Source organism: Carcharhinus amblyrhynchos, chromosome 14, assembly GCF_965287045.1.
Source record: "Carcharhinus amblyrhynchos chromosome 14, sCarAmb.v2.hapA, whole genome shotgun sequence".
Taxonomy (NCBI): domain Eukaryota; kingdom Metazoa; phylum Chordata; class Chondrichthyes; order Carcharhiniformes; family Carcharhinidae; genus Carcharhinus; species Carcharhinus amblyrhynchos.
The window spans coordinates 72,672,190-72,687,554 of record NC_137337.1 but is presented as its reverse complement, the minus strand read 5'-3'; the positions used below and the strand labels follow the sequence as shown (position 1 = coordinate 72,687,554).

Here is a 15,365-nt window from a genome sequence, read left to right as displayed (position 1 = left end):
CTTCATTAGAGTGATAAATTTCTCAGTCTACAATGTAAGTAAAGACAAAGCAAAAACCCTGAAAATTAAGATGGAGCTGAGGTGTGAAATTTGCCATCTCAGGTAAAAGTTTCCAGTGATTCTGCAATTCTGCAGATTCTGACATGCAGTTTATCTCAAAATGTCTTTTGCAGTTTCGTGAAACTTAAGAGAAAGGGAATAATTGAGAAACTCACATCAGGGTCTAAAAACATAGAATCATGGAGTCCATACAGTGCAGAAGGAGGCCACGGGGTGATACAGTGGTTAGCATTACTGCCTCACAGCTCCAGGGACTCAGGTTCAATTCCCAGCTTGGGTCATCGTCTGTGCAGAGTCTGCACGTTGTCCCCGTGTCTGTGTGGGTTTCCTCCCACAGTCAGAAAGATGTGTGGTTAGGATGTTGGGCTATGCTAACTTGCCTCTTGGTGTCAAGGGGACCGGCGGGGCAAACTCATGTGGTTATGGGGATAGGTTCTGGGTGGGATTGTTGTCGGTGCAGACCTGATGGGCTGAATGGTCTCCTTCCGCACTGTAAGCATTCTATAATAACTCTGTGACCCCAGTTTGAGAACCAGCGTGCAGTAGGTAGGCATCACATTCATACACTTGCTAGTAAACATCTGGGCTTGTACTTTTGCAGTCTCGGTTTAAAAGCTGGGGAATAATGTTCAGAGGCAATGTGCAAAGGCTGCAGGATGTCTGAGGCTCTTTGTCAGCTATTCTGCATTAGCGATCACTCCACAGGCCAGGAATGTAGCAAGTACCTGCAATGGTAAGGGGCACTGTGAGCGAATGCCATTAATTATTATTCAAGTTCACACTATGCAGTGCATTCCAGGGAAGATGTAAAATCCTGACCCATAGAAAAAAAATGTCCACACATTATAACCATCGGGAATAAATCCATCACTGCATGCAGCCTCATGGCTGTCAGCGCCACCAAAAGAATTGTGGAAAAGCACCACTAGCCACACAGTTTACTCCCTTTATCACTTCCACCTGAATTTGCTTTTTTAAAAAAATACCTTTCACGGTGGCAGAATGGTTAGCACTGCTGCCTCACAGTGGCAGGGACCTGGGTTCGAATCCTGGCTTGGGTCACTGTCAGTGTGGAGTTTGCACATTCTCCCCATGTCTGCGTGGGTTCCCTCCAGGTGCCCCGGTTTCCTCCAGCAGTCCAAAGGTGTGCCAGTTAGGTTGATTGGCCAAGCTAAGTGGATCCTCGACTCAGAGGGACTAACAAGGTAAATATGTGAGGTTATGGGGATAGGGTGTGATTGTCATTGGTGTGGGCTCGAATGGCCTCCTTTAGTATTGTAGGGATTCTTCTATGGATCCAGATGTATAATTCTTATGTCTTTGCACAAGCAGCCAGCAAAATTAAGGACCCCATGCACTTTGGACATTCTCTCTTCCATCAGGAAAAAGATACAAAAGTCTGAGGTCACGTACCAACTGACTCAAGAACAGCTTCTTCCCTGCTGCTGTCAGACTTTTGAATGGATCTACCTCGCACTAAGTTGATCTTTCTCTACACCCTAGCTATGACCACATTCTGCAGCCTCTCCTTTCCTTCTCTATGAACAGTATGCTTTGTCTGTATAGTGCGCAAGAAACTTTTTACTGTATCCCAATGCATGTGACAATAATAAATCAAATCAAAAGGTCAATTATGGATGGGCAACAAATGCTGGCCCAGCCAGTGATACCCTCATCCCACGAAAGAATGAGAACAACTGCTTTCCATGCACACACTCCCTCTGAAAATAACATTTAACTTTAACTTTTTTAACTTTATTTATCAGTGTCACAATTAGGCTTACATTAACACTGCAATCCAGTTACTATGAAAATCTCCCAGTCGCCACAGTCCAGCGCCTGTTCAGGTACACTGAGGGGAGAATTTAACATCCAAAAGAGCAAATGCTGGAAAATCTTAGCAGCTCTGGCAGTATCTCCAAGGAGAGAAGAGCTGCCATTTCGAATCAAAGAATCATAGAATCAGAGAACCCTACAGTGCAGAAAGAGGCCCTTCAGCCCACCAAGTCTACACCGAACACAACCCCACCCAGGCCCTACCCCCATATCCCATACATATTATACCCACTAATCCCCTCTAACCTCCACTATCCTGGACACTAAAGGGCAATTTCTTAGCACGGCCAATCAACCTAACCCGCACATCTTTGGACTGTGGGGGGAAACTGGAGTCCGGACGACCCTTTATCAAAGCGAGAATTTAGCATGGCCAGTGAACATAAGAACATAAGAAATAGGAGCAGGAGTAGGCCATCTAGCCCCTCCAGCCTGCCCCGCCATTCAATAAGATCACGGCTGATCTGAAGTGGCTCAGTTCCACTTTCCCGCTTTCTCCCCATAACCCTTAATCCCCTTGCCTACCAAAAACCTATCAACCCGCATCTTAAATATATTTAGCGAGGCAGCCTCCACCACTTCAACGGGCAGAGAATTCCAGAGATTCACCACCCTTTGAGTGAAGAAGTTCCTCCTCAACTCCGTTCTAAACTCCCCCCCCCCCCATCTTGAGGCTGTGCCCTCTAGTCCTACTGTCCTTTCTGAGCAGGAAGAACCTCTCCACCTCTACCCTATCCGTCCCCTTCATCTTATACGTCTCAATAAGATCCCCCCTCATCCTTCTAAACTCCAACGAGTACAAGCCCAGTCTATTCAGCCTCTCTTCATAGTTCAACCCCCTCAACTCCAGTATCAGCCTAGTGCACCTAACCAGCGTGTCTTTTGGACTGTGGGAGGAAACTGGAGGAAACCCACGCTAACAGTGTATGAAACCTTAACCACTCTCAAATAAATGTGTGAACACCTTTGCATTACCAGCAGAATTGTGATTTGTTCGTGGCTATTTATACATTAGAATCACATGTCCTAAATTCAAACTCACAATTTAAAAACCTTTGCTGAACCATTTATTTACCCCCTCCTTATTAATTTAGTTCCCCTTTCATTTGGAGTGGATAACTTTCCAAAATATATCCTCCCTAACTAGTTCTATTAATTATTGGCATATCACTGCAAGTAATATTGGTTAAATGATTTAGTTGCAGTTTCTGTCCTCTGCACAATTTTTGCTACAGAAGCTACATGGAAAACCTCATTCACGTGTATTCATCTAAAACAAGGATAGGCTGGTGCAAGCTGTAATATTGACTCTGTAGTACTCCATCTGCTGTCTCCTGACTGTTGGGAGACTTTATTCCACCCACCCTCTTGTGAGCAAACAGTAAGTGACATCACTTACCTGATTATTACCACAGGGCTGAATAAATGCCCAATTTATTTGCAACTCGTCCCAGGTGGAACAGTGCTGCGGGTGGAGTCTCCACTGAGCTCAAGTCAAGCGGAACTGGGACATTTGCTAAACTGGAAAAATTAACCATCAACCGGGGAAGGCTCCAGCCCGGCAGTGTGTGCGCCCCTGCAGTGCCTGAGTTACCTTCCAGTGGGGAAGCAGCTTGGCTCTGCGGTCCACTCTCTCTCTCTCTGCCTGTCCCCCCACTGGGAGTGCACAAGGGAATCATTACCTCCTCCGCGTCTGAATTATTCGACTCATGTCCACATTGGCCGGACTGGCCCCTGGTTACAATCCACCTCACCAGGCGTTTTACCATGCCGCGGATGGGCGCTTTAAACAGCTACAAGGTACATTCCCGTGCTGTTACGTCTTGCCTGACTGCAGCACGCATCCCGTTGTGAAATGAAAGATAGAGGCAGCGGCGTAAGAGCCGGAGAAGCTTGACTGGGGTAAATGAATTTGCCTGCTTTAATGAATGGTTTTGCCAGTGGAGAGGGAGGGGGAGCAGTGCTTGCAACATAAAGACTTCCTTGTCAATTTGGATTGTTCAAAAAGTTATAGAGATCTTTAAGTGCTTGCAAGATATTTCCTTTTTCGTCAATTTGGATTTTTAAAAAGTTATGCAGAGATGTTCAATCGTTCACAACAGTAAGTAGTTTCACAACATCAGGTTAAAGTAACAGGTTTATTTGGTAGCACCAGCTTTTGGAGCGATGCTCCTTCACTCTCCTGATGAAGGGATAGCGCTCCAAAAGCGCGTGCTACCAAATAAATCTGTTGGACTTTAACCTGGTGTTGTGAGGTTACTTACTGTCCAACACGGCATCTCCACACCATTGCTTGCAACATGGAGACTTTCTTTTATGTCACTTTTGGAAGGATTGTTTTGAAAAAGTAAAGAAGTATTCAATTGAGAAATATTCAAGAGGGCATTAGATGATCACCTTGAATAGAAACACTGGGCAGGGGCAGTGGGGTGGGCAGTCAATGACATTCAGCCACAATGCTCGCCAGGAGAGCTAGTACAGACACTGTGAGCCTGATGGTCTCCTTCTGCAATGTAGCAGTTCAGTGTGTTTATCCCCAGATATAAAACACGAGGTGAACATGCCTTAAACATTTAGCACAATATGCCTTAGACATGTGGGATAACGTGCCTTAGACATGTGGGATAACGTGCCTTAGACATGTGGGATAACGTGCCTTAGACATGTGGGATAACGTGCCTTAGACATGTAGCACAATGTGTTGCAGACATGTGCGAGTGTATGGCAGACGGCGGGTACTGTTACTGAGAAGCTAAAACAGTGAAAGGTTAATGATCTAGCGTAAGAAGTTGTTCAGAAACTGGAAACAACCCTTTGAGACTTTCCTTTCTAATGGTGGAGTCTAAGCAAGGTGTTACACTCTCAAAACAAGAGCGAGAGTTTCAAGAATAAATGAGTGAAAAGTTGTGTTCTGGGATTGTCTGCATTGTAAGTACATTGGACTAAGCACTGTGTATGTTACCGAACACTGCCAGTTCAGTATGGAGCCGGAGAGAACTTTTTCCTGAATGTATTTGCTGCTGGAATCCAGTTGCAGAAACCCCCATGTCCATTGCATTCCCAGTTCTCCCCCTCACGGTATGAGTCTCACTGAATAGGACTGTCTCTCTCTGTTTGTCTGTCTCCATCTTCAGTTGCTGTTCACTGAGTGTGGCTCAAATCTGTCAGTCAGAATTTGTCAGTCCTGCGTGTTTGATAGTGGAATCAGTTGTACTGAATGACCCGTCCTGTGTACGATATATTTTAAAAACACCTGCTCAGGACCTTAATTTTCTTCTCCACTTTTTAAGACAGAAATTAGCATCTGTGTGATCACAACCAAACCAATGTACTTTTCCTGACGCTGAGATGTACCCTGCCAAAGGGATATAACTTTTTATCATCATTGTATGGAGATGCACAACGACAATTCCCAGATGCACACATATGTTCACAGAATCCTGACAGTGCAGAAGGAGGCCATTTGGCCCATTGAGCCTGCACTGAAAACAGTCCCCATAACACCACGCATTTATACCACTATATCCCCTTGAAACTAGCACACCGGTCAACCTAACCCACGTCTTTGGGCTGTGGGAGGAAACTTCAGAGGAAAATTCAGCCAAGGCCGGAATCAAACCCAGGCCCCTGGTGCTGTGAGGTAGCCGTGCTAACCACTGTGCCGCTGTGCCATTACAAACTAAAATTTGAAAGAAAGTGGAAATATCATTGGACTAGCAATCTAGAGACCCAGGGTAATGCTCTGGGGACCCGGTTCAAATCCCATCGTGGCAGATGATGAAACTTGAATTCAATAAAAATCTGGAATTAGGAGTCTATTGATGACCATAAAACCATTGATTGTCATAAAAACCCATCTGATTGAGGGAAGGAAATCTGCTGTTCTTACCTGGTCTGGCCTACTTGTGACTCCAGACCTACAGCAATGTGGTTGACTCTCAAATGCCCTCTGAAATGGAGGGAATTTAGGGATGGGCAATAAATGCTGGCCCAGCCAGCGACACCCGCATCCCATAAAAATGAATAAATAAATAAAAGCTATTAGCAAGGTATGACTGCCAAACATCTTTTACAACAATAGGTCCTTTAAAGGTGATCTTTAGATTGAATTATCACATTGAATCATAGGTTGTGGAAGTCTTGTGGTGCAGCGTTAATGTCCCTATCTCTGGGTTTAAGCCCCATTGATGACCACAGAATGTGGTAATAACATTGATTTATCCGCCTGTAAATCCTTCCTGATGGCAGGTGGTAAAGAGGGGGGAGAGTCTCCTGTCTAGTCATCCTGCAGAAAGCTGAAGCACTTTGCCAAACACAATCCTGGTGCAATCTATAGTTGCCAATCTCCTCTTGGAGCACAGTCCCTGGAGAAGGAGGATTGAATCGCAGCAATTTTTAATTATTGACTAAAGTTTGTGATTCTCATTGCCCAGTTTTTTTTTGTCAGGGAGGAAGCTGCAATCATTTTGCGCTGTGGCATAGAACCTCCACAGTGCCGTAAGAAGCCTATCAAGTCCTGCCCTATCTCCGCACATTTACCATGGCCAATCCACCTAACCTGCACATCTTTGGACTGTGGAAGGAAACGGGAACACCTGGAGGAAACCCATGCAGAGAACGTGCAAACTCCACGCAGACCATCACCTAAGGCCAGAATTGAACCCGGGTCCCTGGCGCTGTGAGGCAGCAATGCCAACCACTGTGCAACCGTCTTAGTGAGGTGAACTAATCCCAGTTTTATACAATGTCCTGATAAGGCTAGACCATGGCCATTAATTTTGATCATGTAGAGGTGGGGGGGAGATGTTAAAATCCTGGAACAGTGATACTGATCCTGTGAACTGAATATTGAAATTGTTTCTGTAGGGAAGATTGTCACTGTTGGTTATTTGTGAGAATGATAAAATATAAAATATTTCCGGGAAAGTTCCTCATAGTTTCGTAAGGGCGGCACAGTGATTAGTATTGCTGCCTCACAGTGCCAGGGTCCTGGGTTCGATTCCCGGCTTGGATCACTGACTGTGTGGAGTTTGCACATTCTCCCTATGTCTGCGTGGGTTTCCCCCGGTTTCCACCCACAGTCCAAAGATATGCAGGTTAGGTTGATTGATGATAAATTTTCCATTAGGGTGGGATCTTCCGGCCGCACTCGCCCCAGTACTTGAAAATCCCATCCCAGGTCAACAGACCTTTCCATGGTCCTCCACCACCACCACCACCCCCCCCCCCCCCACACAGTTTCCTGTGGCGAGCAGGATGGGAAAATTCCAGTGTTAGTGTCCCAAGATGTGTACATTAGATGGGCTATCCATGGTAACTGTGTGGGGTAATGGGGAGAGAGGGACGTCGCTCTAACAGGTGCAGACTTGATGGGCAAAATGGTCTCCTTCAGGGATTCTATGATTCGTTATCCGTGACCAATAACAGAAATCCTCCTGAAAGGTTGTGTAAGACAGGAAATGATGCATTAAAATGATCCATCCCAGAACAATATTTCAAATTAAAATCTGTCCTTGGGACAATGGCAAAAGTTAAAAGTGATAAGGTTGAGACTGATATCAGGAAGATCTTTTCACGTGATCATTAGATGGGATGGGTATCAAAGGAGTAACCGTGGAAATGGGGGGACAGCTGTTTCTCCGATGGAGGGATTATTGGTTAATAATGGATGAACGAATTAGAATATGCTGGAGGCACTTTCTCATTCTGTATCAACCTTCTGTTGAGCTTCATTGTGGCAGCCATATTGTTCTGAATTGGCCATTTGAAATGTAATTCCCCCAAATTTAAGATGTGCCCTATTTTCTTTAAAGGCCTCAGGTACAATGAGACGTGTCAGAATAGCCCAATACTTGTGGGAGATGAACGTTTTCCCACATATCCTGCCAGCTCCCAGACCGTGACCTTTGTCCCTTAACCTCTTATAATTAGCTTGTGAAAGGTTAAGGCCCTTCCTACCCACACATGGACCTGGACCTAGACCTACAAGGAATGTAACCGTTCAAGAAGGAGGCTCACCGCCACCTTCTCAAGGGCATTTCAGGATGGGCAACAAATGCTGGCATTGCCAGAGACCCTCACATCCCATGCACGAGGGTTACTGGCATAAGAGGTGATGGAGGCACTGATATAGCTGTTTGATTTGATTTATCATTGTCACATGTTGTAGTATACAGTGAAAAGTATTGTTTCTTGCACATTATACAAAGCATACTGTTCATAGAGAAGGAAAGGAGAGAATGTAGTATTACAGTCATAGCCAGGGCATAGAGAAAGATCAACTTAGTGCGAGGTAGGTGCATTCAAAAGTCAGATGGCAGCAGGGAAGAAGCTGTTCTTGAGTTGGTTGGTGCGTGATGTCAGACTTTTGTATCTTTTTCCCAACAGAAGAAGATGGAAGTTTATTTATTTATCAGTCACGAGTCAGCTTATATTAACAGTGCAATGAAGTTACTGTGAAAATGCCCCAGTCGCCACACTCCGGCGCCTGTTCTGGTACACTGAGGGAGAATTTAGCATGGCCATTACACCTAACCAATGTGGGCGGTAACCGGAGCAGACATGGGGAGGATGTGCAGACTCCGCACAGATAGTGACCCAAGCTGGGAATCGAACCCGGGTCCCTGTGAGGCAGCAGTACTAACCACTGTGCCACGAGAGTATGTCCGGGGTGCGTAGGGTTCTAAATCATGCTGTCTGCTTTTCTGAGGCAGCGGGAAGTGTAGACAGAGTCAGTGGTGGGGCTGCAGTTCATTTATGGGACATGGGCATCGCTGGCTGGCCAGCATTTATTGCCCATCCCTAGTTGCCCATGGAGGGTAGTTGAGAGTCCACCACAATGCTGTTGCTCTGGAGACACATGTAGGCCAGACCAGATGAGGACGGCAGATTTCCTTGGTGAACCAGATGGGTTTTTTCGACAATGGTTTCATGGATTTTCCGGCCCTTTCCAATAGTGAGATTTTCCAGTTCCGCCAAATCAGAACCCTTCCCCCCCAGTGGATTCCCTGTCAGCAGGATGGGCGAGCCGTACAAAACGCTATTGACTTCAGCGGGACTGAAGGATACTGCCAATGGCAAGCCAGCTCTGACGCTGGCGAACAGACCATGGGGGGGAAGGAGGGTGCTGGAAAATCCCAGACAGTGATTCCAACATTGCTCTTTCTGCCCGGTCTTGGATCAGGAGAACAAATTTCAGAGGCCGGGGTGTTCCAGCCATCCACGCCAGTGGGATAAGCTGCTGGTTAGGTGGATTGATGGTGTTAAATTGCCCCTTAAGTGTCAGGCAGACTAACAGGGGGAATACGTGGGGTTACGAATTACGGTTTATTTTATTAGTCACAAGTAAGGCTTACATTAACACTGCAATGAAGTTGCTGTGAAACTCCCCTAGTCGCCACACTCCGGCGCCTGTTTGGGTCAATGCACCTAACCAGCACATCATTCAGACTGTGGGAGGAAACCGGAGCACTCCGGAGGAAACCCACGCAGACAGAGAGGAGAATGTGCAAACTCAATACAGACAGTGTCCCAAGCCGGGAGTCAAATCTGGGTCTCCAGCACTGTAAGGCAGCACTGCTAACCATTGTGCCACCCAGGGATAGGGATAGGGCCTGGCTGGGATTGTTGTTGGTAGAGACTCGATGGGCCAAATGGCTTCTTTCAGCAGTGAAAGGATTGTATATTCGATGAGTCAATGACTGTGCATTTACATCAGGATCCTTCAAGCATGAACCCCAACCCAGGAGAGTAAGTTAGGATTTGGATAGGTCCAGCAGAGGTGGATAAAACTCTGTCCCAAAGAAGAGAATCCACACTGGTTTTTCTTCACGCTTGCCTGGGATGTGAGGCTCGCTGGCAAGGCCTACACTTGTTGCCCATCCCTGAATGCCCTTGAGAAGGTGGTAGTGAGCCTCCTCCTTGAACGGTTACATTGCTTGTAGGTCTAGGTCCATGTACGGGTGGGAAAGGCCTTTTAGGAGTTAATTATAACAGAAACCAGAAAGCATCAGTAAAATGAACATCCTTTTTGTTTTGGAAAGCTGTATTTGAAATGATAGTTAGGGGCTGGACTGTCACCCCTGGGGCATTTTGGTCAACTGTACGGTTGAGCTGAGGGAGTAATGAAACTTTAATATGTGTTTCAGAGGGCAGGGATATACCTTTTTATTTAAGCCAGGCCTCTTATCACATACCCAGACCCACAACACTGGCAGAATGAAGCAATGCTTACTGGTGAACCAGAATGTTGCAGCAATTGTAAATTGTGGAGCAGCTACTGGGAGATGTCTGTACACAAACACCCTCTTATTTATTAAGCAGAATAATAACAAAGAACAACACAGCACAGGAAACAGGCCCTTCGGCCCAACCAGCCCGCGCCGCCATTTCAACATTGTGAGTCCCCTCTTCCACCCATGACCCTTGTCTACGCTAATGGCACTCCACATTGGAAACCAGATTGAGGGGAGACTAATTTAGGGACAATTTGTTTCACCAATTAGCCTATGAGCACATCTTTGGGAGGAAACCGGAGCACCCGGAGAAAACCCACGCAAGCACGGGGAGAATGCGCAAACTCCCACAGACACCCACCCAAATCCACGTATCTGCACAGCAAACAGTGATAGTCACTGAGCTGTCGTGTTGCCCATCAATAATGGTTCACTATGTTCACAACGGCCAGGATTATGTGAGATTTCTTAGTATTTTGTGTCAGTGCCAATTCCATCCTTTTTGTTAGTTTGCTGCATGTCCTTTGGGTTGCACAATAGTGCTTCAGTTCACTCAGCATGTTTGAACACACTAATCCATCATTGCAGGCCTGTTCCAAAAAGGTTATTGGCCGAAAAATAATATTCAGACTCTAACGAGGCTCACTGAACTCATCCGTCGCTGCCTTGTTTGCCATTAGGGTGATTATTTAGACATTTTGATGTCGGATGGGTTTCTCCGTAAGTGTTTTTCCATGTACCTCGTCCACTCTCGGCTGCTGCATCTCCATCATGCGACTTTATTGTGTCTCTGTCACATTTCCACCTTGTTCGAACTGCACTGTGTTTGAGACACGATCTGAAGCAGGGGACAGAATACTGTCCGACTTCATACATCAGAGGAAGTCACTCAACTGGCATCCCTGTATACCATTTTCACAGTTAATGTAAGCCTACTTGTGACTAATAAATAAATAACACAATAGTCTGTTAACAGGGAATTGGCCAGAGTCACTTGTTATAAACAAGGCCAGTCTTCAGCTACAACACTGCAGATCCCCTGAATTGTCACCGAATCCCTATAGTGCAGAAGGAGGTCATTTGGCCCATTAAAGTTACACTGACTCCCCGACAGAGCGTCCCAACCAGGTCCTTTCCCCTGACCCACATTTACCATGGCCAATCCACCTAACCTACACATCTTTGGACACTGAAAGGCAATTTAGCATGACTAATCCATCTAACATACACATCTTTGAACACTAAGAGACGACTTATCTTGGCCAATCCACTAACCTACACATCTTTGGACACTAAGGAGCAATTTACCCTGGCCAATCAATCTAACCTACACATCACTGGACACTAAGGGGCAATTTACCATAGCTAGTCCATCTAACCTACACATCTATGGGCACTAAGGGGCAATTTACCATGGCCAATCCATCTCAGTTGCACATCTTTGAACACTAACTGGCAATTTAGCACGGCCAATCTACCTAACCCTCACATCTTTCGACTATGGGAGGAAACCCGTGCAAACACGGGAAGAACATGCAAACTCCACACAGACAGCCAGTCATCTGTTGCATCTGCCCACTTTTAAAGCAACTGAGAATCTCTAATGATTCAGAGCTGTATGTCTCCAGCTTACTGGTGAAGTTTCTGTTTCTGAGTCTGAATATGAATGGTGTGAGCCCTGACCTTTCGGATGTGGTGGACAGAGCTCCGAATTTGATGTTGACACCCAGTGGGTGACTCCTGTCTGATGGGGGGTGTAAGTGGGTATGGCCCCCTCTCGCTGCCCTGGTGACACAGGTTGTGAAAGACCACAAATCCCTCCTGCTGAATAGGACAAATCACCCCATTGCCGATTTTAAAAAAATGATGGTTACGTCTACGGAAAAAGTTATGTTGCCAATAGATAACAAGTTTATCCGAGCACAAAGCACTTCACCACATATTGTGGTGAAGACAACAGATAGGCGGTGTTTGCAAGGATTAATACGTCCCTCCTTCCCTCAAGGAAATAATTTTATTGCGAGATACAAAACAAAGAGACGTTCATCACCCGTTGTTATCTTAGGAAATGGCTGTGGATACTGTCCAATTATTCAGTCAGAGACAGAGGTTCACAAGGGTTTCGCTGTCTGAAGTAAAAGCAGGGCAAAAAGAACAGCCCAGCTTATATTTTTACTTTACGTTCATTCAAAATTTAGATTCCCTGTTTCTCCAGGGAATGGAGAAATGTTCAGCTGCTTCTTTATTGGGGCATCGTGCTTCTCCTGAAGTAGTGGATGTGATTATATGGGCCTATTCGCCAAATCCTGTCATGTCCACTAACCCTCTCGGGAGGGTCAAAGCTGCCTTAGCAGTGGCAAAATCTTGGTTGATAATTTATTTATTAGTGTCACAAGTAGGCTTACAGTTACTGCGAAAATCCCCTAGTTGCCACACTCCAGTGCCTGTTTGGGTACACTGAGGGAGAATTTAGCGTGGCCAATGCACCTAACCAGCATTTGTGTACTGTGGGAGGAAACCCACACAGACACAGGGAGAACATGCAAACTCCGCACAGTGACCCAGTCCAAGAATTGAACCTGGGTCCCTGGCGTTGTGAGGCAATAGTGCTAACCACTGTGCCACCGTGCTGCCCAGTTTGTTTTCATGCAGTCAGCTAACAATTTGCAAATAGACAGACTATTAAAATGCGAGTTACCCAGCTGCGGGTATTAAACCATTTCTAGTCTCCTTCCGTGCTTTCTCCACACGGGGGGGTATAAAATGCAGTGTCGTGAACAAGATTTCAGAAAATTAAAGAAAGAAAAACACATCTCACATAATTCCCTTCATGACATCAACATATTCCAAAGTGCTCCACTGCTAATATGTCTCTCGAAATGTAGGCTAAAATTTCCACCGTTCATGCCAATGGGATTTTCCAGTCCCGCTGCAGTGAATGGAGGTTTGGCTGAGCGCCAAATTCTCTGTCCTCGCTTGCAGTATCGCCGGGGCACAACCGACTGGAAAACTCAGGCCTCGGCGCAGATCCCTCCGTCTGGTCGTGTCACGCCCCACTACAGCGAAGATGGAGATTTTGGTGACAATTCTCCATTCACAGTGGGAAAATCCCACTGGCCTGAACCATCAGAAAATCCCGGCCTTAGCCTTTGTTGTGATGTCGGAAAATAATCTATCAACTCGCAAAGTCCCACAGACAGCAGTGAAATAAATGACCAGATAATCTGGCTTTTCAGGCATTGGTTAAAGGATAAATATTCGGCAATGTGTTCATCACAACGATGTGTTATTTTGTAATGTGTTTGGATTGGACAATGGCTATCTTTAATTCCTTCCTCAGGCTACACATTCTCCTCTCTCTTAGTTACGGAGTTAACAGCATATGGTCAAAAATCTGGGGCGAGATTCTCCAGCCTCTGAGCTGCATGTTTCCTGCTAGCAGGATGTGGCGCGTTGTTTGCCAGTGGGGGGATTCTCCAGTCCCGCTGCTGTCAATGGGAATTTCCCATTGACGTCACCCCACGCTGGCGGGCCGGAATGTGCCAGGGGGACTGGAGAATCCTCCGATGTGAATGCGTTTCCTGCCAGGATACCAGGGGGAGAAGTCCACTGCTCTTTTTCAAATGGAGCCATTTGACATTACGATCAGTATGGTGGCACAGTGGTTAGCACTGCTGCCTCACAGTGCCAGGGACCCAGATTCGATTCCCGGCTTGGGTCACTATCACTGCAGGGTTCGCGCATTCTCCCTGTGTCTGTGTGGGTTTCCTCGGTGCTCCGGTTTCCTGTCTCAGTCCAAAGATGTGTGGGTTAGGTGAATTGGCTGTGATAAATTTCCCCTTAGTGTCAGTGGGGTCAGAAGAGTAAATGCATGGGGTTATGGGGATATGACCTGGGTGGGATTGTGGTCAGTGCAGACTCGATGGGCCGAATGGCCTCCTTTTGCACTGTAGGATTTTATGATGTCTGTTTGAGCCTCTGGGTTGCTGTAAAGGAGACACTAATTCTTCTACTTACAGAATACCTTCATTTCTTTAATCCAACTCCACAATCAATTCTCTGTCAACCAATAATGCCATCTGTGGCTCCTTTATATACCAATGACTTCTATTTAATAATTGACATCAAATTAGGACGTTAATTGGAAGGTCTGTTAAACCATTCATAACAAGCTCATAGGGCAGGTGAGGCCACGTTTTAACAATTCATCCAAAAGATGGCACAGTCGGCAGTGCAGCGTCCCCCTGGCACTGCAGTGGTATGCAGGCTCTGATTTTGTGTTCAAGTTCCTGCAATGGAACCAGGAACCCAGAACTCGAAGGTGAGCGAGCTGCGATTGTGCCACAGCCAACGCTGTTTCGATTGATTTCAGAAGGGAAACAGTGAAGTAGGAAGCACATAGAATTATCAAATAATCAGGCAATTGCAGACATCCCAGGAGCAATCAACCCCACAATTACCAGCAAGCTAGCTCTAATATTCCTATAGTCAGAAGTCTCACAACACCAGGTTAAAGTCCAACAGGTTTATTTGGAATCACGAGCTTTTGGAGCACTGCTCCTTCATCAGGTTTGATTTTGATTTGATTTATTGTTGTCACATGTATTAACATACAGTGAAAAGTATTGTTTCTTGCGCGCTATACAGACAAAAGCATACCATTCATAGAGAAGGAAACAAGAAAGTGCGGAATGTAGCGTTAGAGTCATAGCTAGGGCGTAGAGAAAAATCAACTTAATGCAAGATAAGTCCATTCAAAAGCCTAATGGCAGCTGGGAAGAAGCTGTTCTTGTGTCGGTTGGTACATGACCTTAGACTTATTTGTATTTTTCCCGACGGAAGAGAGTGTGTCCGGGATGCGTGGGGTCGTTGATTATGCTGGCTGCTTTGCTGAGGGAAGTGTAGACAGAGTCAATGGATGGGAGGCTGGTTTGCGTGATGGACTGGGCTACATTCACGACCTTTTGTAGTTCCTTGCGGGCTTGGGCAGAGCAGGAGCCCATACCAAGCTGTGATACAACCAGAAAGGATGCTTTCTATGGTGCATCTGTAAAAGTAGCTTAAGTGCCAAATTTCCTTAGTCTTTTGAGAAAATGGAGGCATTGTTGGGCTTTCTTAATTATAGGATCAGCATGGTGGGATCAGGACAGGTTGGTGATCTGGACACCTAAAAACTTGAAGTGAGTGAAGAAGTAGGTTTCACAAACACAGGATACATAGACAAAGACTCAACTG

The 15,365-nt window shown here is 45.9% G+C and overlaps 1 protein-coding gene across 4 annotated transcripts in view; it reads left to right on the top strand.

The window, feature by feature from the left end:
* LOC145352778 (spectrin beta chain, non-erythrocytic 1-like) overlaps positions 1–15,365 on the top strand; it is a 225,802-nt gene that overhangs the window by 67,890 nt on the left and 142,547 nt on the right. The window contains exon 1 of one of the 4 annotated variants that reach the window (XM_080203090.1): positions 3,510–3,696. The exons of the other annotated variants lie outside the window; for them this stretch is intronic. Within the exon in view, the coding sequence (XP_080059216.1) occupies positions 3,606–3,696 (91 nt within the window). The 5' untranslated portion in view covers positions 3,510–3,605. Of the gene's footprint in view, positions 1–3,509; positions 3,697–15,365 lie in introns of those variants that run through there. 4 annotated transcript variants of the gene reach the window in all.